The sequence below is a fragment of the Canis lupus genome, chromosome 3 (assembly GCF_011100685.1).
Source record: "Canis lupus familiaris isolate Mischka breed German Shepherd chromosome 3, alternate assembly UU_Cfam_GSD_1.0, whole genome shotgun sequence".
Classification (NCBI taxonomy): Eukaryota; Metazoa; Chordata; class Mammalia; order Carnivora; family Canidae; genus Canis; species Canis lupus.
In genome coordinates, this window is record NC_049224.1 from 12,617,391 (window position 1) to 12,642,094 (window position 24,704).

Below are 24,704 nucleotides of genomic sequence, written 5' to 3' on the forward strand. Positions count from 1 at the left end.
TAGGACAGAGCAGATCCTGAAGTGGGGAGGCAAGGAGAAGAATGGAAGCTCTTTTCTGTTTTCAACCAAAGATGATTCTTTGATGCATATATTATGTATTTTAACATTCTGGATGTTATTTCAACTGGTGATCCCCACTTCCTTATCCTTTTTCTACCTGTAATAAGCAACTTAACAAAAATATTACTGGAATGATAGGAATGAATTTTCTTTTCCTTACCAGCAAAGTTATTATTTCTGTAGACTTTTGTAGCATTATACATGTACTGGAGCAAATATACTACTTTGATTTTTTACCTTTTCAGAGTTCTGTACTCCCTGGGAGCTTGGTAAGTATGCTGTTGCCCTGACCCTTCCTCTTTTACCATTGGGTAATAAGTTTTGATTACTAAATATGTCGTTTGGATGCCATTTCTCACACTTCTGTGTAGTATTCTAACAAGTTTTGTAAAGATATCATTTTGGTTTTCGCTGTGGTTAGCTACCCTTGTTTTAATACTTGAATTTTGCTTTTGGCATATGTCTACAGATTGTTGAGGTTGACAGTGAAATCTAGCATGTGAACTGTAGAATCTGTACAAAATAGATATATTACGTAAGGATTTCTCAGGCTTTTCCATCTCCCTCCGGTAATTTCTACATCAAAAGTAGAGAATGGTAAGAAACCACTGAGTTGGTTTTTTAGACTGTGTTACAACAAAACTGTAGGGTGAGAAGTCTTTATGGGTGGACAAGGAAGAAACCGTTAGCAGAGGATTTGGAAAACCGCTGAAGCTTTGGACCTGATTAGAAAGAAGAAACTATACTATCCAAATGGAATGTTGTACGGTCCACCTTTCTAGAATTCTTTTTTCGTTTCTTAAAATATAACTCAGTTAAAGATCATGATATTTTTACAGAATTATTTTTGCAAAGCTGTTTCGGGGTTATCTAAGCAGACTCTTAATTACAGTTTGCTTTCTTTAGAAAAATCATATGGGAGTGGAAGATTAATTTTCTTAACAAATTCTTATTTGGCATTAGTGATAAATATCTTCAAGTTCACCCTATCTTTGAATTTACTGTGGGAATTTACTGTGGTTTGAAGACCAGTCCAACTGTTAGGAAGTAAGTATATAACTTTTCAGAAGACTAGAAAATGTGTAATAATATTTGTGGTCATTTGTAATATAGCTACGGAATCACAGATATTAGATTTGAAAGAAGGCATCCAGTTCAGCCCTCTAATTTTCTAAATGAGGACTCTGAGCCCAGAGACGAATGACTTCTTCAATGTAATACAGGTAACAAAAAATCAAATCTTAAATCTTACTAATATAAAATTCTTACTAATATAAAATTTTTTCCACGACACAACCCAACCAAAATATTTTTATGTACTTCTAGAATTAAGTTGCAGCCCATAAGAAGTCCATTTATTGATTGAAACTCAAGCATCAACCAGTTTTTATATTATCAATCTCATTCCTTTGAGAATTCTTGTTTCTCTAATGGAAACCTTAAATATCCTGGTTTCTAGTTCAGTATCATGCTGGAAATACTTGCATTCATTTATACTTTGTGTCCAATCACTTTATAATAATAGGCTTTTTGTCTACAAACCATATAGTTTCTCTTTTAAATTATAAACTCATGAAAGGCAAAGATACTGATGACTTCCTATTTGGCACAGACCCTGTAAAGGACACTGTGGGACCCTAAATAAATGTCTTATCCTGAAGTGCTACTTCTTTCAAGGTCTTTTTTATTATAATATCATTGCACAATGGGGCAGCCCCATGTCTCTGTTGTGTGTGACATATACTCCCTGTGGACGTTTAGTAAGTAATAGTCATTATGATAAGAATTATCATAAGGCCATTTCTTTTGTTTCCTTTTATTAAGTCCACCCTTCTACCAACTAGCTGAGGAAGCCTATCACATGCAAAACATTTTATATTGTCTTTAAAGGACTGTTTTCAGTCAATCATATAATATAACACCATTATGGAATCTGAAAATTGGAAGGAACATTGGAGAGCACTCTCTTGAGCCAACTCTGGAAAAGTACTTGAAGCAAAAGTAGAGTAGTCCTCAACAAGTCTTCAATAACTAACATAGGTTACAGCCATTAAAATCAGTTCTTCTATATCTGGTATAAATCCTAATTACTACAATGGAATCCCATGACTTATATTTATGTCTCCGGTGGAAAAACTATTTAACCATGTTGTGAGTGGTATGGGAAATAGAGAAATCTATTAAAATCTATTAAGATATTTCAGGTATTTTCAAAAGAACATATTCTTTTGAAAAATATACTTTTGCTTCTCCTGAAAATTTTAATTGAAAGAATTACCATGAAACAAAAAGGAGTGATACCAGATTTCATTAAACTCAATCTTGGGAATGATTGCCTCGAAGATAAATAGGAAAACAAACATTCCCAGGCAAGCCAAAAGACAGTGCACAAGGTTTTACTTGCCACTACCCATCAGAAATTATTATAGCTTGGGTGAGGGGGAAAAAAATTAATCGTGGTTTCCAAAGAGATGCTCCTGAATTCAAATAGAAAGCATAATTTGGTGCCTGGCTATATTCAAAATCTTTATAGCAGCACTTCTTTACCAAAGAAGAACTTAGATTGTATTAATTCTTAACTGGAAATCCTGAGCTGGAAATTCCTTTGTTACTAAGATAACTTCCTTGAGACAAAGAACATTCTTGATTTTATACCTGGGGACAGCACATTTGACGTTGGAGAACCAAAAGAAATTCCCAGGTCAGAAAGCTGTATGCCATTCAGGCAAAATCTGGTTGGAGAGGAAAGCTGGTCCCATGATTAGCGAGCTTCCCCAGCTAGCCTGTAGGTGGGTGTGTTTAACAGAAGGAAGCAATGGGAACCCGCCTGTCAGCCAGCCTTTAGAGCTAATTAGCTCAGCATACAACAAAGATAAGTGAGCCTGGGAGGAGGGCCCCCTGAGGGGTCTTTAGATTCTGGGAAATGTCTGATTGGCAGATGTTAAAAGGGATTCTTTGGTAATCCTGTGCATCAATGAGCTGTACAAATTCAGTCCAGGACTGCAAGAATTCAGGCATGAGGACACTGTGCAGCAGGCTCACACAGGCAGACCCAAGATGGACAGAACCTTGGAATCCCTGAGACACATCATTGCCCAAGTCTTGCCTCACAGAGACCCGGCTTTAGTCTTCAAAGACTGTAAGTACTGAAGGGGAAAAAGTTTTCTGAAAATAGTCCTAAATGTCTAGTCACATCCTATTTAAGTATGATTTCTCCTAAATCTCTGTAGTCGTGTGCTGTGGTCTAAGTGATATTTAACTTGTTCCTGACTTCAGTCAGGAAAATGATTTCATTTCACCTACGAGTATTAGTCGCTGGGTTATTTTGTCAGCGATACATCTTGCTAACCGTTTAGAAGTCTTTTCTAAAATACAAGAGTCTCCTAAGACTTAATGAACTCTTCCAGATGCCTTTTTAAATAAAGCAAGGCTGATTGCTACTGAGATTAAAACTAAAAATAACTTATCTATGATAATAAATATTCTGTATTTGTTAACCTGTTTAATCCTCAGTAACATATATTAACTGTGTTGAATCAAATATTGTGTTTGTTTGAAAATTTTTGTGGCAAACAAACAATAAATCACCAGTGAACTCTTAAATTTTGGTAACAAATTCTAACATTTTAGTTAAAAGGCCAATAAAATTAGAGTCTTCCCACCTTTGCAACACCCCCCCAAAAAAAAAAAATTGAAACAGCTATGGCAAAGTTATTTCAAAATCTTTTTTTCAATGTTTATGAAAAATAATTCGATCAAGCTCTCCAATTCTAGCAATACTATTAAACCATTTGTCATGTAACTTACTTTCTGGAACCAATTTGATTTCCTGCTGCTGCAAAACAGACTATCTTCGTGTTGTATCTTATCTACAGTGAGTTTCATATTACAAAGAGCTTCTGAAATAGAATTTTGCCATGGAACTGCCCAAAAGGTAAAATGCATATGGAATTTTTTTTTCTTCAATAAGTTACAGCTTTCTTTGTGAATCTTGTTATGTTTGTCTCCATCAAAACATCAATGCTTTGGATTTTTGCTCTCTGATTGCTGAATAATGTTAGTTTCCAGATGTCCTTTTAGTTTATATTTCTCATATGTGTGATGAAGAAAAAGAAATGTTAGGCCATTTTATTCTACAAAATATTCTTCTTAGAAATTAAACTGTTACATATATGCCCTTTAATGGCTTAGTTAAAGCACTTTATTTCCTTCTTATCTTCCTTCCTTCTTTCTGTCTTTTTAAATATTGTCTTCAAGCATATGTCAATAGCTATGCTAGACTCATAAAAATCACTCCTCCCCCAATCCAGCCTGGAGTCTATTCAGGTTTAGAGTGTTTCTTTAAGTGAAAAGGGAAGGAAAGAATGTCTTTCTCCTACAATAGCACTGAATTCACCAGTGAAGGGTAAAAGGGCTCTTGACCTGCTCAAAGCTTTGGATAAATTGTATAGAACCAGGGGTCTTATGCTGCTGGTTTGGAGAGTGGAAGCAGTAAAAAGAAATAGAGGAACAATTTTTCCCTGAGTTTCTTGTGAATTTAAGAAATCTAATCTGAAACTATGAGGTCTTCTTTTTGAGCTGAACTAAATCCCAGTAATTATTTACAATTTAGCAGAGAGAATAAAATAGAAGAGGAGTTGAAATAAAGCACACATTATGTTCTGTCATCCAGACCTTTGCAGAAACTCTTTTATATGGAAAGATAAAGAAATGTCTTACTTTATATATTTCATTCATTCACATAGAACCTAAATTTGATCGGATAGCATTGCCCTGGAATGGGCTGTACTCTACAACTGCTTGCCTGGCTTAATAGGTGTGGGTATTAAACGGCTGATCCTCTCCCTTCAGGTGTTTCTAATCTGAGAAATGACTAAATGAAAGTAAGCCAAATGGCAAATTTCTGTACCAGCAGTTTTTATAACACTGAAACACCTAACCACTCAGCATCCTCATGGAGTAAATGGGAACAGGCTTACTCCCTTTCTGGGGCAGGACATCAAAAGTCTGCCTGGGGCTTATGCCATGCCTTGGCAACCTATCGTGCACGTGCCAGAGGTTAGCACATGGACTCATTTTCTTTGGCACACCCATAAGCTGCTGCCACCACACTCATCTTTTACACAGCTTGTAAAAAGCTGCCATCAGTCCTGAAAGGCAGGTTTTGAGCAGCCTCCTCTCTTCCTCGTCGCTCTCGGCCTCTTTCCCCCCACCCCAGTCCAGTCTCTTCCTGCCAGAAGGAAAGAGCTGAGCGCTTGAGTACATCACTGCCAGATCCTTAAGAAAAATTGCTACCTTGCTTTCCTACAAGATGAAAAGCCAATCCAAGAATTTTTAAAACCCAGCACAGTTGAACAAAGGAGCATTAACATATACACAGTCTCTCTCTCTCTCTCTTTCTCTCTCTCTCTCTCTCTCAAAATGTTTTTCTTTATTTTCTCTTCTACAAATGCAAGGGCGGTGTTTTTCTCTTTTCATTCTTTGGAAACACATAATACAAGGGATGTAAAGGATCATTGGATTAATTTTTTTGCCCTCAATGGCTTTTGATTTATTTAAAAACAAGCAATTGTAAATTGAATTTTCTCTTCAAGTTGGTCAGGAAAAGCACCCAGAGAGTTTTCTGGTCTGAGACTGATACACATGGGGATAGTTATATTCATTTAAGGAAATATCATTTGGATGCTTTTCTCAGCCAAGGAGGCCCTCCAAGTGGCTTGTTGCAATGCATTAAGTCTCTTATTTGTTTTAGACAAGGTGTTCATCTGGCAAGAGCTGTGCTTTTTTTATTTTCTTTCCTGGACAGAAATGAATTCCATAACAATTTTTTGCTTTTTTTCCAGAACTATTTCACATTTCAAATGAAAAGTAATGGAAATAAGGTGGGCTCTCCATTTGGAATTTGCTCATCTAAGCTGACCCTGGACTGTTCTCCACTATCTAAATGTCTCAAAGTTATAACAAGTAATGCTTAGAGTCTCCAAACCAACAGACAGAATTTCTTTGCAGGGAAATTAAGGCATCTCTCCATGTTGCCTTTCATTTCTGGCTTGTTCAGCATCCAATTTCTTTTTGCTTGCCAAGTGTCACAATCAAAGATGAGCTATCCTAAAAACAGCCCTTGTCAATTCTTTTGAAAGTGTGTGGGTGAGCTTACTATTTGTTTGCCACCACTTGACAGTTCCTCATGTGCTTTCTCAAAGGAAATCCACATGATTTCAAGATGGCTGCACTTTCAGATTCTACTCTAAGTTAACTCTTCACATGACAAGAGCATAAAATGTTTATCTGCCATCTTTGGGCTTGCCCTTTATCCATTCACGGTAATGCTAAGATATCAAGTCCTCATCATGTGATGACAGACACTCTGCAAGGACATTTTTTCGCAGCAAACCAGTAATGTAGGTACTATTGTTATTTGTAGGTGAGGAAACTGAAGCTCCTGGAAGTTAAAGTTGCTTCCCCAAGGTCACATGGTTAATGAGTGATAGAGCCAGAATTCAAAGGCCTATTCCAATTCCTCACCTTTAGCCACTACAAAACATTACCTCTCAGAAGTCTTACATTACCATGGCATTTATACTGTCATGGGAAAATGGAGTGGGTGGAGAGGGGATTGAAATGAACTCCTCTGGGAGTATGGAGGGAGCCCATTAAATATGCACATCTGTAAAACAAAAAGTTAAAAAAATAAAATAAAATGCACATCTGAGCAGGAATGTGACAGCAGGGTCGGAGGGGAAGAGTGTTTTTGTGGAGAAAGAAGAGCTTGTCCAAAGACATATCAGGCAATACAAGAACAGTGCATTGGGGAGGTGGAGACAAGGCTGTAAAGGCAGGTGAAATCATGCAGAAGTGCAGGCATCAGGTAGCCATTATAGTTAATGATGATGCTAGATTAGTTCTGTAAGTTTATGGCCTTACGTTGCATTGGGAAAAATATTATATTGACATCCATTGGAGGTACACTTCCTGATACTAAGTTAGGGAGAGTTGCAGCTTTTTCAATAGAAAAAAAATCCTCTTGTCCTCTTGCCCATTCACACAGGATGCAAAATTTGCAAATGTAAACATGCTTGTAGTGAGAAATCACTTTGATTAACTGAAAGTCAAAGTACAAGGCAAACTTTCTTAAAACATATTGATAAAAAACGATCTTAGTCATCACTGAAGCCTTGAGAATCTGTGGTTTCCAGCACTGACTGATAAAATGGCATTAAGTTTCATTAATATGTTATTCCAAGTTTCATAATGAAAAAGTGAGAAGAAACCTTTACTGAACATTGCACAATTAGAAGCAAATTTCTCACATATTTGAGGTGCATTACCTTCCATTTGGGAAATATTTTTCTGCATGAAAGGTTTTATTTATATCAGATAGGTGAATACTTCAAAAAGTACACTTTTACCCTTTGGAAAAATTGGACCAGACTATAAAGCTATTAAAAACATCTTAGTAATCATGAATCTGGCCGTATGCAACCCAAAAGAGCAAAAATCCTCAGGAGTAAAGTATTTTCTCCATTGCATGCTTTTTAGTGTAGTTATCTGAAATCTATAAATTTGATGATACATTTATGGTTTTTGCACTTCACAGAAAGGAATGGAGTAGGAGGTAAGGGATGAAGGTACTTGCAGAGTAAAATCTACACATACTACATTCCACTATATAAAGTGTGCCTAAAAGAATATAGTTAAGAAAAAGAAAAAGAAAAAAACAACCCTCCACTGCTCACTAGCTTATTGTGGATTTACAACAGCATCTTAATTACAATAATTTGAACTCTGATAATTTTAGCATCTAAACTGTGAACATCCATTCTACTGAAGGGTTATTCAAGCACTAGTTTTCCTGAATTACAGGATACAACTAGTTTTTTTTTTTTTAAGATTTTATTTATTGATTCATAAGAGACACACAGAGAGAGAGGCAGAGACATAGGCAGAGGGAGAAGTAGGCTCCATGCAGGGGGCCTGATGTGGGACTCCATCCTGGGATCCCAAGGTCACACCCTGAGCCAATGGTAGACCGTCAACTGCTAAGCCACCCAGGCATCCCAGCTAGTTTTAATTATACTAAGAGACAAATGCAGATTTCAGTTCAGCTGTTAGTGGTAGAAGCCCTGTTCTCTAATCCTTTTTTTCAGTTTATATATATAGTAGATTTAAATACTGAAAGTCTCAGCCCCAGAGGAAAATTTTTCAAAGTAGAAAAAAAAAAAAAAAAAGTGGCCTCTTGATCACTTAATGACCATTTGTCCTAATACATTTATTTTTTAATATGTAAGTAATCTTTAACAAATCAAAATAAGCTATGATCAACATTCAACCTGTGATCAAATCTAGTCCTTCTTCATGGTCTACTGTCTCATCTCACCATAGACTTTTTTTTAACAGTTAAGATTTGTTAGCCTGATCTCAACTTTAACAACTTCTGAAACTCATGTGTTAAGTTACAGCCATAATAGGATACAGCTGCACAAGGGTGAGTTTCGAAGTCATGATTTTTCTGTTTAAATGATACGGTTTTACTGATTATGTGCTACAGATTGATTTAAGAAATGTAAGACAACTTTAGAAGCCTTTCATAAAAGAATCTTCTGTATTTAATACATTTCATATTGAAGTTTTAACCCCAAAGGCTCTTATTTCTTTTCCTCCATGTTCAAATGCTCATGTAAGTTTAGTCTGTCAAGGTAGTTAAAGCAATCTTATTTTAAAGAAAATGGGGAAAAAAAATCTTATTGGAAGTTTAATATTGAGCAAATAGTAAATTATTATACTCTCTGTTGTTCTCTGTATTCTTTCTCTATTGTCCATGGAATGGAATTTGAATTATGGTTTCACCTTTTTTTTTTTCCTCTTGCCGCGATGATAATCAGTTGATCCCTATTTTGATCTCATCCCATTAGGCAGCAGTGGGAACCCATCATTTAGTCACCACTCCTTTGGCACTCATGGCCTGTGCTATGTAGTTTACATTTCTCTTGTGCATTATGAGTTATAGCTTTGCTGGCACGTTTTTGTCCACATCTAAGTTGCAAGTCTCAGGAAGGCAAAGCCATATCTTGCCCTCCGATGTGCCCTCCCACAGGGTCAGTCACCTAGCAGGTGCACAAAAGACATTTTTTGGTTGCTAATTGGTTGGTTTTCTCCCGCATGGAAAGGGAGGAAGATTTTTCCTATTGTAGAGTATTCTCCTTTACTATAAAATAAACTGTACTTTATAAAACATCATCCACTGCCACAGCTTAACTGCATGCAGGATTAAACTGACAGCCAGATGTCAGAATGGAGGATGGAGAGGAAGGAGGAGGATGAAGGAAGAAGAGGTTCTGGAAATAAACACAGCCACCTCAGATAACTTCTCCAGAGCACTGTCTTGGGTTGGTCAAGGTAGAGTACCCCAAATCATTCCATACGCCATAATTGGCACAGTAATTCAGATTGCCAATCCTTATATTCATCCTTAGGGTTTAACCTCAACTTTGGTCACCAAAGGTCATACAACATGCCTTTTTTTTTTTTTTTAAGTTTTTATTTATTTATTCATGAGAGACACAGAGAGAGAGAGGCAGAGACCCAGGCAGAGGCAGAAGCAGGCTCCCTACAGGGAGCCCAATGTGGGACTCAATCCTGGGTCTCCAGGATCATGCCCTGGACGGAAGGCGGCGCTAAACCGCTGAGCCACCCGGGCTGCCCCACAACATGCTTTTTGGGGTGAAACTCTATGCCTTGAACTTGTGCATAAACCCTAGTTAGATAGCTATTGCAGAGTTGCTTTCTTATAATGACTATTCCTAAGGAGAGTACACTGTATGCCTAAAGCCACATTTGCACAGATTGGCCATTTTAACTAAACAGAATTGGTCAGCAAAGCAACCAGTGTTTGCCTTTTTTTTTTTTTTTTAATCTTTGATTGGTTATCTCAAATCAACAGTCCTACAAAGTCTCCTGAATACAATGTAATGTCAGTGCCTGATGGAACATAGGAAAGAGATATACATCCTAGTTGGTTAAATAGAGTACATCAGGTTTTTATTTTATGTAGCTTTTGTGATTGGATGACATCATCTGACCATGGTGCATGCATAAAACACACATGGGAACTCAGGCAGGATGCTGATGCTGATGCTGTTTAATTCTGGTATTCTTTTTTTTTTTTTTTTTTTTTTTTCCTTTTTTTTTTTTTTTTATTTATTTTTTTATTGGTGTTCAATTTACTAACATACAGAATAACACCCAGTGCCCGTCACCCATTCACTCCCACCCCCTGCCCTCCTCCCCTTCTACCACCCCTAGTTCGTTTCCCAGAGTTAGCAGTCTTTACGTTCTGTCTCCCTTTCTGATATTTCCCACACATTTCTTCTCCCTTCCCTTATTTTCCCTTTCACTATTATTTATATTCCCCAAATGAATGAGAACATATAATGTTTGTCCTTCTCCGACTGACTTACTTCACTCAGCATAATACCCTCCAGTTCCATCCACGTTGAAGCAAATGGTGGGTATTTGTCATTTCTAATAGCTGAGTAATATTCCATTGTATACATAAACCACATCTTCTTTATCCATTCATCTTTCGTTGGACACCGAGGCTCCTTCCACAGTTTGGCTATAGTGGCCATTGCTGCTAGAAACATCGGGGTGCAGGTGTCCCGGCGTTTCATTGCATTTGTATCTTTGGGGTAAATCCCCAACAGTGCAATTGCTGGGTCGTAGGGCAGGTATATTTTTAACTGTTTGAGGAACCTCCACACAGTTTTCCAGAGTGGCTGCACCAGTTCACATTCCCACCAACAGTGTAAGAGGGTTCCCTTTTCTCCGCATCCCCTCCAACATTTGTTGTTTCCTGCCTTGTTAATTTTCCCCATTCTCACTGGTGTGAGGTGGTATTCTGGTATTCTTAATTATCTATTTTAATTTGTAATTCCTTCTTGCTCCTTCATATTCTCTCCCCTTTGCCTTCTTTAAAAAAATTACCCAGTACTTCCAAAGATATAAAAAATAAATATCATTTAAATTTCTTCCCAAATGATTTACAGTTTAGCAATTTTAAATTTTGAAGGTGAAAATTAAACCAAGAAGAATGAGATACTTTTTGCACATTTTGAACAATCTCTCAAGAGGTTAACTTTGTAAAACAACCCAAAGGATCATAATTCACTCAAGAAACATATTCAGGGAAGAGCATGGAACAGAGAAGAAGAAAAGAAAAAGCAAACAAAAGGAGAAACACAACCAGTTTCCCAGCTGCTGAAGGAGCTAGGTGCTGACTCTGGAGCATTACTAAAAGAATGTTCCTCCCCTGGGAACAAAGTAAGACTCCAAACTGTCTCAAGCCTGCAGTATAGCTGTAGCTATCTTTGAAAGTGTCTACACATAAGAAAAAGGGGCCCAAGATTCCTACAAGTTGTACCCAATCTGAAACACAAGCTGTGTCAGCAAGATTCTGTTTGCTGGATCAAAACCTAATAGGGCCTGAAGATGGTTATAAATGATTAGACAACTAGGTCTGTTATCAGTGTCCTAGATTTTACCAAGCCAGCCACAAGACCCAAAGGTACTTACTCCATTTTACAACCCATTTGGCATGAGTCATAAATTGGCATCACACCTTGAGCTTGCCCCTTAAGTTACTTGGGGGTCCTTTTTCTATTTTTCCTCAAAAAAAAAAAAAATCTAGGAAATCACATTTGGCAAGAGAAAGTTGTACATGATCGAATTGTTAGAATCGAAAATACTAATTAACTTTATTTTAAAATATCACCTGCTAAGGCTAATTTAATTAAAGATTATATTAAAATATTGCATAACATAAATCCATCTGTTTGGAGGAGGAGAATCAATTTGAAAATAAGTTAATCATCTTGAAAGCCTCTTAATGATTTATCCGTAAATGGAAGCCTTTCCAATTTGTCTTTAACTGTTTTGGCAAAGGGTATTTTACCCGGCTAGAATTTGTCTCGTAAGGCAAAAAGAAAGTGGTTCTTTTTTTTCTGATAGATTTATAACATACTTTTAAGAGCCCTTTTGCTGACAAATGACTGTCCCCCATTCAGGACTTATTTCATATTAGGTAATTGAACTAGGCAATGAACTATAATGTCTCTATTTTCCTGAAGCATAAGCAGTCATTAAACATTAATTTTAAATAAAAGTTAGCTCCTCTCCTTTCTGCTAAGAGCAGTTCTATTGTCTTTAGCATCCATTAGAAAGTGAATAATTTGGACAAACATCCCTATTTCCAGATTATCAGATGTAGCATTTCATCCCTTTGTTTTCTGGCTATTATGAAGCTTTGACTTTACTAGTGAATAATATCAAAAAGAGCCTTCTCTTTTTTCGTCTCTGAACTCTTTACATATTTTGGAAATAAATAGCACAATGTGTACAATTAGGGAATTTTCAGATGTGCAGACTTTTTTAGAATGTTTAATGATATGGTTTCTAATCCAGGAACAGACAGTTTCAAAGATGCAATATGCAAGCATATAATCATGCCTTGTCCATTCTTCCTTCACTTTCTTTAACCACAAATAATAGCTAACACTCTCATGGCTTACTATGTGTGAAGCTTTATTCTGAGCATTTTCCATTTAAGCTTTACAGAAACTCTGTGTGGTTAAATCCTGCATTTTACAGATAGAACTGGAGCAGTTAGGTAGATATCTTACAGTGGTACAGACAGGATTCCAACCCAGGAATTATGGCTCCAGTTTTCATACTTTTAACTACTAAGTAAATTGTCTACTGGTTGATAAAAGGTAAAGAGACAAGACACAGTATGCATGGTACTGTGTTTGAACCAGTGACTGTATTGAGGACTCTTCTATAACATACTTTATAATCCATGGGCATTTACATTCTGTATATCCGAGAATGCCTTTATGAAAACATAAATCATCTGTCCCTATTGGCATCTTTATCATATCCAATCCATGAAAATGAAAAGCTCTGAATTTGTTGGATAAAAGCCCTCTGAGTATCCAGTTATTGAGGATCTTGTCTGAAGGGGCTTTATACTCCTTCTAGGCAGCGAAATGAGCCCCCTTGCTTGTCACATCCCCTATCCATTTCTCATAAATTTTTATGCCCAAACCCCTCCCAGAAACTTTCTCCTTGGGGTCACCCAGCTCTATAAGAGCAGCCATACATTCTCTCCAAGTGTCTGGGCCCTGCCTCTTGGATGGAGCACCATAAGCAGCACAGCACCTTAGGCAAAGGCAAAGGGCAAGGGACTCTGTGTTCCTGCCATTCTTACCCACGCAGGTACAGCTAGGGCACTAGGACAGTGGGGTTGATTTCCAGTTATTAAAAGAAGCTAAGTCTCCTTACTCTGTCTCCTGTCAAATCATACTTCTCTCCTATGCTGCCTTCACTTAATTCCTTGGCTGAGGCATTATTATTTTTCTTATTCATTTTGTCAAGAGAACACAACTTCTCTCTCATGACGGTCTAGAACTTAATCTTCTGAAGTGGATCAGCTTAGGCCTTCCTCCAGGGTAGATTTTTCCTGACCTTTTCAGCCTACATTCATCTACTTTTCCTCCTGTATTGATTTAATTATTGTCCCATAAGTTTTTAGGTTTTAAATATTGCTTTAAAAATCATCTCTGTTTGGGACACCTGGGTGGCTCAGTGGTTGAGCATCGTCTGCCTTTGACTCAGAGCGTGATCCCGGGTCCTGGGATCGAGTCCCACATTAGGCTTCCCACTGGGAGCCTGCTTCTCCCTATGCCTCTCTCTGTGTGTCTCTGATGAATAAATAAATAAAGTCTTTAAAAAAGATCATCTCTGTTCTACAATGTAGCACTCTAATATTTTATTTACTAATTATATTATTTCTGCAATCAAATTGTAGATTTGTATGGGAAGAAGCCTGTTTTGAACTTCTTTTTTTACTCCATATCATCAAGGTCAGGGTCATCTGATAAACCATGCCAGTGCCACAATGTTAGTTAATTATGGTGTTCTGTTCCACTAATCACAGAAACTACTTTCAAATCCTTTTCAACATCCTATTCCAGGCAGTCAAATAAATTGATTAGGGTTGGCACTCCAAGACAAAATTACTTACCATCTCCATTCAGGATTTTCCTAAATCCTAGTTTTTATGATGGTAAAGACCTAGCTAGAAGTGACAATCATATGTCTACTCTAACCAGGCTTGATCTTTCTGCACCTACTCCACCATCCCCAGCATGGCTGTTACCACCACTTCCATGCTGTTTGAATTCCACAGTGGGGTATATGTGAAACCTCCTATTCAAGAAGGAAGTCTCAACCTCTCCAGGAATCATAGTGACTTCACTTACCTTCTATACATTTATTCAGTTGCACCCCAATGGTTCAGAAATGTAGAGTTTTCTTATATTCCAAGTGAATTCAATGATTGTTTCTAGGTAGATAGCCCTGTGCTGGGTACCAAGGAAACTAGAGAGAAAAAAGAACCAGAGTCCCTGCCCTCCAGATTCTCACAGTCTGCTGTGAGTTAAATAACAGAAAACTGTATGCTGTAAGATGAATTGTTATCATAAGGCATTTCATTCCTCTGGCTAGAAAGAAGTCCAGCCAAGTCTGACTTGATCAATTTAGCCTGGAACACCACATCCATTTCATTAGCATGGTTTAGAGGAGATTAAGTGCTAAGACACATGACCACTAATGGAATGAGAGCTCAGCAAAGGAGATTCATGTGGGCTGGAACCAGTGAGTAAGGCATGATGGAGTAGGTGGTATTTCCTCTAAAGTATGGTAGTAAGTTCGATGGATAGAGGGGAGGGGCAGAAACAATACTCCTGAGAGAACTTGAGCCAAGACAGAGGTAAAAAAATAAATAAATAAATAAGCATTCTATGTTCAGGGACAAGTAAAGACACTGCTTTGCTGAAGTTGATTGAGGATTTCTGGAGAGAGAATCAAAGGTTGGATGGTCAAGGTATTCCACATTGTTGGATGTCTTCACTGGTCCATTGCCTCTGTGAAAGCCTTAATACTCATCTTTTTATAATCAAAAATAAAGCTTGAGGTAGGGAAAAATGAAAATCTCATTGACGAGAGGTTTTCTTATGGATCGAATTACCATTCTCAGAACTCTGCCACATTCAAATTTCAAATAGTCACCAGGAAAGTAACTACACTAATGCCTGTAAACTATTTTGTAAATTGTCTTGTTGATATACAAAATATTCAAAACTGCTAAAGAGGTTTGTGTTAGCTCAAGCTACTGCAACAAAATACCATAGACTGGGTGGCTTACGCAACAGGAATTTATTTTCTCACAGTTCTGAAGATGGGGGAAGTCCAAGATCAAGTTGTCAGCATATCTGGTTCCTAATAGACCTCTTCCTGGCTTGCAGATGGCTGCCTTCTTGCTGTATATTCACATGGACCCTGTGTGTCTGTCTGTTTTTTATAAGGGCACTAATCCCATCATGGGGGCCCCAGCTTCATGATCTCATCTAATTACCTCCCAAAGTCTCCACTTTCTAATACCATCATCCTAGAGATTAGGGCTTCAACATATGAATGGAGGGGTGGTGTGGTGTGGTGGAGCGGAGAGGTAGGAGGCACAAATATTTAGTCCGTATCAGGATTAATCTCTTCTGTCTGAGAAAGCAATTTGGGGCATTACAATGGGTTAAGAAATTTGATGTGCAAAGTAAATTCAGAGGTTAAATTGCTTTCTTTACTCTCAGATATTATAAACTGATAAAAGTCACAAGGACGAACCAGATTTCATGTTGTTATTCTTAGGATCTTCCCAACAATTCGCTCTCCTTCTATGTCCTCCCACATCCCTATTCTCAGCCACTTGATATTTTATTTCTTTGTAGTAATTTTACCAATTTAACATTAGTTACCTTGATAAAGATAACACTAGATAACCTGTGGGTGTTAAACCCTCAACTAGGAGGGCTGTTCAGCTTGTCCTGAATCCAACATCAGGCAAATTGTTAGCCACTTGCTTTCCTCCCAGTTTCCACCTGAGGATGCATTACTTCTCTCCTGTTGTATCCAAATTCACTATGGATGACAAATTTATCTTGTCGTGGCTGTGGATAAAGCCTTTTTTCTTTAGTCTCCATTAAGACAAAATAGAAACTTTATAAAAAGAATTTTACTAAACTTTGAGAGAACTAATGCATAACCAAAAAGGATATGTTCTGAACTATAGCTTCTTCATGTTAAGGTGGAAAGCACAATCAAACAGAGTCTCGACCTTGACTTTTGCTCATGGCTCTCTGCCTAGGAAGGCTGTCTAAGACCCCCTCAGTCTTTGTCATTCCCTTTTGCTCTTCCCGTTTCTCCCCTTTCTCTCCTCTCGTCATCTTTACTTGAAGGGAGGGACTAGATAGAAGGCCCAGTCATAGCCCTCTCTGGGGCACGTAATCGGTGGGTATTTACACCATTGCTTTAAACCAGAGCAAAGTGTTGGCTGAAGATTGGTCATCAGGATACCCGTTCACATGGGGAGAGACTACTCATTCTATAGGGCAGCTCCAAGATAGAAATATGTCATATCACTTGTATGAAAAAATACAAATATTGGCCTTTATTTGACTTTGTCAAGAACAAGTGTCCAAAAAAATGGCCCCTGGGAAAACATAGGTGAAGTAATTCTTTTGCCAACAGCCTCACAAATGCAGCTTATCTCTTATACTTTGAAAATATTCAAATACCCCACTAATTTTATTATGCACCTACCATATTCCAGACACTGGGGAAAATGATATAATTCTTCTCCTAAAGAGCACTGTCTCCAGTAGAGGTAGATGCACATGAAAACAACTTGAATTCTGTCATAATTAGAGAATGTCTTTGAATGAACAAAGAGCATGGACTATACACTCAAACAGCAGTAGGTTAAAAATTCCAGCTCTAAGACTTTGTAGCTTTGTGATTATACCTTGAGAATCTTTAATTTCTAATCTTTAAGTTGTGGATTATGATACCAATTTCTAGGGGATGTTGTAAAGATTAAGTGGGAAAAATGCATAGTTCCTGAAATATAGTAGGTACATAGTAAAGGAAATGAGAATAAGGACTTCTTCCTACAACAAGACTTCTCAAACTTTATTGCATATCAGATTGCCTGAGAATGTTGTTAAAAATACAGATTCTGATTCAATAGGGATAGGACCTGAGATCCTGCATTTCTAACAAGTCCCCAAGTGATATCCAGGCTGCCTCTTAGAGGACTGTAGTTTCCATAGCAAGGTTTAGTGAGTATTTTGTTTTTGTTTTTATTTTTAAGTAGCTGATCCTGAAGGTGAATCTCAAAAGATGAATAGGCCATCCAGGAAGACAACAGTCAGTGGAGAAAGGGGCATTCTAAGTGTAGTAATGGAAGTAAAAAGCTTGCCAGTAGCATAAAAAGCATAGGATTATTTGGGGCCTGGAAGGTGGCTTGAGGAGAGAAGTGTGGAATGAGACAGTGTATCAACCATAGGGTCGTCTATGCATTGCCAAGGAGTCATTTATCTTGTAGGTAATGAAGAACTCACAGAAGGATTTTAAGATGTGAGTGATTTGATGAGCTATGTGATTTAGAAGATTACTCAGGAAACAATAGGAGGATGGGTTGGATAGGCGAATAATGGAAGCAGGAGGATATTGTTGCATACTTAGTGAGATATGAACCAAGACAGCAATGGCAGTACAAATTGAGAGGAAGTAAGGACTATGAGAAACATTAGAATATGGAATTAATAAAACTTGGACATTTGTTAGGAAGGAAAGAGCATGATATGAAATTTAAGGTTTCTGCCTAGTTTCTAATTAGATGACTGGGTAGGTGCTAATATTACTTTCTAAGTAATTCAGTAATTTCTTTATGGCAAAGAAAGAAAATGAGTTGAGTTTGGGAAATGATGAATTCATGTCACATATAACAAGGAAGTATCTATTAATAAAGTTGGAGTTATAGGAGAATAGTGTGAGAACTCTCAGGCTATATTATGGTAGATGGAGTCATGGAGATAGGTTCTGTCATTTAAGGAGAATGGTAGAAAGAGAACAAGAAAAGACAAAGACAAGATTTTTATTCAAATCAACGTGAGGGGTAAGCAGAGGAAGAGACCCACAAAAAAAAAATTGAGAGGAAACAATTAGAAACAGAAAAGCAGAATCAGTACAAATACTGTCAGAAAAGCCTAGAGATATGAGAGCTTCTAGAGGAAACTGATCAACTGTGTAAAAATGAAGTTAGAGGTCAAATACATAAGGACTGAAAATTAGGAATTGGTGATATTTGCCAGAGCAGTTTCAGTGGAATAAAGTATAGAAGAAAGTCAGATTATGGAGGGCTAAAAATGAATGGAAGATAAGGAAGCAGAGCAAGTAATATAAAATATTCTTTCTAGCAGCCTCACTACAATAGGAAAATATTTAATAACTAGTAGCCCAAAATAGTCCCAAGGTTGAATGTTTCATTTAATTGATGAATGGATTTATTGATTCATTTATTTGTTCTCTTGAGCATACTATGGCTACTGAGAAGATATGAATAAAGAGGAAACTTTTAAGAATAGGAGGTGAAGGGAATCCCTGGGTGGCTCAGTGGTTTAGCGCCTGCCTTTGGCCCAGGGCGTGATCCTGGAGACCCAGGATCAAGTCCTGCATCAGGCTCCCTGCATAGAGCCTGCTTCTCCCTCTGCCTATGTCTCTGCCTCTGTGTGTGTGTGTGTGTCTCTCATGAATAAATAAATTAAATCTTAAAAAAAAAAAAAAGAATAGGAGGTGAAGAGAATAATTACTAGAACAATGCCATTTGATACTGGTAGAAATAATGTGGAGCTGGACACTTGCGCAGGTGGGTCACTAGAGGTGGGGATGGATATCACATACTTGGTAGCCCACATTTGTTGCAAAATAAGGAAGGCAGGATCATTGGCTGAGCACTGAAGTGCAACTGCAGCTAAGGACTAAACTGCGTAATGTGGCTTCTCTTGGGTGCTTTTCTTCAGCAGAATTTGAGCCTCTGCTTGCATTTTCTTTGACATTGTCCATGAACCTTGTTGTTGCTACTTCAAAAAAATTATAAAAAAGCATGTGTTTCTTAAATAGAGCATCCTCTGATATACTGATCTTTGAAATTCCAAATAGCAAGCTGGCCCTTTTCCCTCTGCACTCCATTCATCTGGTTTTCTAGTCGACAAGAGGAGATAGAGATAGAAAGATGGATTGTGTGTGTGCATGTACATACATTGTACTTTTTAGAGGTGATGACATACATAGGATTATCAAAGACGTCTTCCAAAGTTTCAGAATGAAAAATTTGAAAACTGCTACTTTTATTCCTGTAGAATTCTACTTAGTACATACCCTTGAACTCTTTTAATCCACATAGCTTTACATTGCAGAATTCTCATGTTCATTTTACGTAGACAATCATGAGTCTCCATCTTCCTCCTCCAGTTATCAGTTAAAATTAATTCAGCAATGAACTAACTTAAAATAGCAGGCTAATGTGCCTTGTGGGCTATCAGAGCAACAAGCACTAGCTTTGGTTTTAAACTTCCATCTTTAAGACATCCTGCTGAATTCTGGATGTCACCTGCAAGCAGAAATTCAAGTCAACGAGCTCAAAAATCCTTGTTTTCTTGGAGTTGAAAGGCAGGGGAAGATGCAGAGCAGAAATACAGTTAAGAATATAAAAATTCTATTTTGAATTGCATCAACTGGTGGAAAATACTATTGAAATATTTTTGCATGAATGAGAAACTCTGTAATGGCCAATCTCACCATGACCACTTAAACATGTACTTTTTAGTTAATTCAGTTATCCCCTCTGACAATCTTACCTTTTCCCAGTTTCTTTTCCAAAACACTTCTTCAATACTAAACACTACAGTTTTAAAATAAACACAGGCATCTAGTTCCTTAGGCATCTTGAGAATTCGCCCGAGCTACCTATGTGAAGCTGACCTGTGACGTAGCGATGAGGTAAAGGAGCCAGGTGCTTCAGTAAATAGCTTAGAAGGTGGTTGTGCATTGTTTTTGCCTCTAGGTCAAACTCTGTGACTTTCCTGACCACTTGAAAAATATCAAAACCCAACATTTTTTTAAAAACCCAACATTATGAAGCACAGTTAAGAATGTATTTTAGGAGGATGCCAAAGCGCATAGATACCATGTTATGCAAAGACTGAAAAAAACAAAAATGATTTAATCTAGATTTGAGGAAGCCTGAGAGTTGTCTGTTTTAGTAAACTTTCATATGCAAGTGAGAGACACCAGTTCAAAATGATTTAAGAAAAAATTAGGTGTCTTGGCTCAGGGGCTCAAAGTATGTTATCAGAACTTAGTTTTTCTTTCTGCATTTGTTCATTCTACCCTTCTCTCTGTTGGCTGTCTTCTCAGCCAAGTTCTCCCTTTGCTTGGGCTGTGCCACACTTACCTCCTATTATCCCAGCAACCCTAGGAAAAAAGGAGAATCTCATCTTTCAACCTTTCCAACAGAAGTCCTGGACTCATTGGTTCGAATGAGTCCAGGACTTGACTTTGTTCAAATCCCCATCCCTCAGCCCTGGAGAAAACGTGGTTGAAGAAAAGATGATTATTTAAGGAAAATTTTTGTGCTGTTCCGAGGCAAGCAAAAACAACAGATTTCCTATATTGCCTTCATGCAAGCAGTAGACTCTCATGTGGGTAAGGGGATAAACTTCTGTGAGGCCCCAGAAATGAGAAATAGACGACTTGCATGAATCTCACAGGAAAGCAGATTTCAGCTTACTCCCAAGAAGGATCTTTCACAACAGATAGAACCAGTAGAAGTTGAAATAAGCTGCCTCAAGATGTGCCAAGTACCAGGTCCTTCCATTTGCTCAGGCACAAACCAGATAGGCAGCTGTCAATAGTGTTGTATAAGGAATTCCTACATTAGGCAGAGCTTTGCCTGCATGACCTGAAAGGTCTCTTTTGACGCTACAATTCTATTATCTTTGTTAATTTCCACAATTCAATTTGCAGTACAGGATAAATAATCCAACCAAATTTGATCTGAAACTTCTGCAGGCTATCACAGGTCATTTAATCTAAACCACATGGCTATAGCCATTACCCTGTTTTCTGAAGTCATCTAACAGACATGGTCCTTAAAAAGGTCTCCATGTTATTAGTTTCACTTATGGCTTTTCCCAGCCTCCTGCTTATTACACAATAGCCTTTCATTCTCCTTTAGATTGGCATGGAGGGGAGCATGAAAGAGTTTTCTTCTTTCTGCCTTTCTCCTCTTAATTCTTATAATAGGTGGGTCCCAATTAAAATTGCATTGTTTATATCTTTACCTCCAAATTTGGCTTTCGCTTTGCAGGTTTAAGATTCTATGATAAATGGGAGCAGGGGCTATGGATAACCATAGCTCTAAACAAAGTTTATTGAGGCAAATTTTCAAAGAGTGAGATTTTTAAATTTTTTATATTAAAAATTAATTTATAATTTTAGTAAGTTTAATATACTGAAATAATTTTAGAATTAGGGCACCAAACCACTTGAGCCATACTCATGAAGAAATAAACATATTTGCATTAATCAGGATTTGCTTCTTTCACATCTGAAAGGACTCCCTCCCAGCCATAACATATATACACTGTTCTGCTTAAACTGGAAATGACACGTTACACAATCCAGCTTGCAACTACAATTTTGTTTTTTCCAGAGTACATCCATCCTTAATAACTGATTATCGTTTTTATGTTTTCCAGTGAATGTTGTGTCGATGTTACAGGAATTTTGGGAAAGCAAGCAGCAGCAGAGAGCTGCATTCCCAAGTGAAGGCGTGGTGGTCTATGAGTCACTGCCATCTCCAGGACCTCCCTTTGTGAGTTATGTGACCCTCCCAGGGGGAAGCTGTTTTGGCAACTTTCAGGTAAGAAACAACCATAAATTGGTCAGTAAAAGTTAATTGGGTTAAAATAGACTAAGTCCTTTTATAAAATGGTAACATTACAAGCTTTCCTGGTTGTAGTGAAAAAAAAAGTTGTGCTGCATTCCATTATGCAACACATAATACCCAGGAAAATTGGTCAGGTGTTCCAATTTTTAAAAATGGAAGTGTTTTATATTAGGGTATCCCCTGATATTTCTTTATGGAAAATTAATTTTATAGCATTTTATTTGCCTGATAGCTGCTTCATTTTCCCTCAAAATATTTTGGAATAAACCATAAAAAACAAAGAAACCTCTATAAAGTCCTTCCATCAGGGCCCTTTCATGAGTAGGAAGTCTCCACTTCCATGAATTTTGAATCAAATACTAATCAATCTACTACACAGCAAAGCATGAACCAACAGCAAAAGTTGCAACTCACAGGTCTGGATTTAGGCACCTGTGCTAAGCCCAAGTTCTGCCTCTGAATAACTGAATATCCTTGGGAAACTTATTTAACTCCTTGATTTCCCTGACTTTGAAATGGGGAATAGTTTCCATGGTGTTGGTTGGGGAGTCATGAGATATACATGTAATATATTTATCTGGCACATACTAGGTATTTCAAGTATTTTTTTGTAATTATTATAAAGACTTATCTAGTTGGTTAAATCTTTAGTATGTCTATGATAAGGGTAAATGATGAATGCATTTCTAGTTGTGTACCAACTCACACAAAAATATTGCCTATATTAACCATCAACATCTGATTGTCCAGTGTATATGGCAAATATGCATTCAGTGACTAGGAAATATCAAGCATTGGGCCAAGTAATGAGGATATAGTCCATACTTTGAGGAAACTAGTGTTTAAAAACATTATAGTAATTAAATATTGCCTGGGGGTAATATCTGAGAGTCGATGAAAGCATAAAAAAGAAACTTCTCAGTTTACCAGTCACCTTTATGAGTACTCCTTTACTGCAGTAAACTATTTCTCAATTTTCAATTACTGGCAAAAATGCCTTATTTGTATTTTATGGACAATATATTCAACAAGCATTCAAATGCCCTCATAGCTTTGACAACTAGGAACACCAGAGGCAAATTTTCAATGTATCTCTTTGTAGTATAAGTTTACAAAACTTAATGTCATGTAATATTTTGGACCAATGTCAGGCATACTTGATATTATTTATGTTTTCTACCTTTACTCTCCCTTTGAACCTAGTATGCCTCACTCATTTATTTTATCCTGTTACTGTGTACCTATTACATATTATTTCAAACCTTTATGAAGTGGAGAGTATAGTTTAATAAATAGAACTACAAACCTATGTCTGACTGGGATAAGTCAAAGGATCCATGGGGAATGCAAGCACAAGCTGAAATATGCATTTGAGGGTGTTTTTGCCAGTCAGGATAGGGGACATGACATTCCTAGAATACGGAACAGTATGTCAAAAGGCATGCCTGGAGCAAAAGAAAACCACAAGCACTTTCAGAATTTGGGAAGCCTAAGTGTGTCTGTGGCAGGAAAGTGGTAGGAGATGATGGGTTAGGCACTCATATCAAACCATAATGGGTCTTTATGCTTTGCAAAGGAGAACAGGTTTTATTCTATGTAAAATCAGAACCCCTGAAGGATTCTGAGCAGGAGACTAATGTATTCAAATATATTTCAGAAAGATTATTCTGGCAATAGCATGGGGGTAATTTTAAGGCTAATTAAGGAACTGTTTTCAAATTTCTGGCCCAGCCAGCCACTGAGGTCTTGCTTTCTCCTACCCTGAACATTGATCAACAGCAGACCTCTGTTTGACCTCCGACTAAGGATAGTGAATTTCCTGATGAGGATGACTTGAAAGTGGGTCTAGAAACTTCAAAACAGAGCTTAAAAGGGGGATCCTGGGTGGCTCAGGCAGTTAAGCACTCAACTCTTGATTTTGGCTCAGGCCATGATCTCAAGATCATGAGATCAAGCCTTGCTTGCATCGGAGTCTGAGCTCATGGGGAATCTGCTTGAGATTCTCTCCCTCTCCCTTTGCCCCTCCCCCTGCTCATGACTTCTCTATATATTAAATCAATCAATCAATCAATCAATATTTTAAAAAATGAAACAGAAACACAGAGCTTAATATAACCACAGACACATAGACAAGGATGTGGGGCAGGAGAATTTGGGAAGAAAGGCAGAAACTGAGGAAGGGATTTCTTAATCCATGTGAGACTGCAGATCCATCATTGAGTATTCAAAGGTAAAATCTGCCTACACATACAGTGCTTCCATCTGACTTCCTGTTCAGGGGAGAACTTTTAGGGAAACAGACCTACTCAGCCACAGGGCAAGGTCTTGCCAGTGAACTGAATAAATCTCTTTGTCCACGAATGTCAGTGGACTAAAGACCACCAAACATTTGAGGAAAACCAAAAACAGAAGAGAAAGGCCAAGTCAAACAAACAAAAGTATATAAATAATTCAAGCCACAGATGACATAGGAGAGGATTCCAGTGAATATCCTCAGAAAATTATAGGAGGATATTTATCCCTAAAACAGCTATGAAAAAAGGAGCAAGCAGGGAATAAGAAATTTAAAATAACAACAAATAAAAGAGGAGTAAAGAGATGAGTGGACATAGGTCACAGCAAAATTAATGAAGGATGACAAAGTAAAAAATAAATAGTAAAGTAAATCTTCTAGAACATAGAGCAAAAAGACAAAAAGAGATGGAAAAAAATAACACAAGACAGATGGAGATAAATCCTGGAG

General features: G+C 37.5%; 1 protein-coding gene across 3 annotated transcripts in view; it reads left to right on the top strand.

Moving 5' to 3' along the window:
- Positions 1 to 2,794: 2,794 nt before the first annotated feature.
- Positions 2,795 to 24,704, top strand: part of LIX1 (limb and CNS expressed 1) — a 59,877-nt gene continuing 37,967 nt past the window's right edge. The window contains exons 1-3 of one of the 3 annotated variants that reach the window (XM_038532263.1): positions 3,143 to 3,199; positions 3,936 to 3,994; positions 21,771 to 21,934. In XM_038532263.1, the coding sequence (XP_038388191.1) occupies positions 21,785 to 21,934 (150 nt within the window). In that variant the 5' untranslated portion in view covers positions 3,143 to 3,199; positions 3,936 to 3,994; positions 21,771 to 21,784. Of the gene's footprint in view, positions 3,200 to 3,935; positions 3,995 to 21,770; positions 21,935 to 24,704 lie in introns of all 3 variants that reach the window. The other 2 variants (XM_038532264.1, XM_038532262.1) reach the window with 2 other exon arrangements.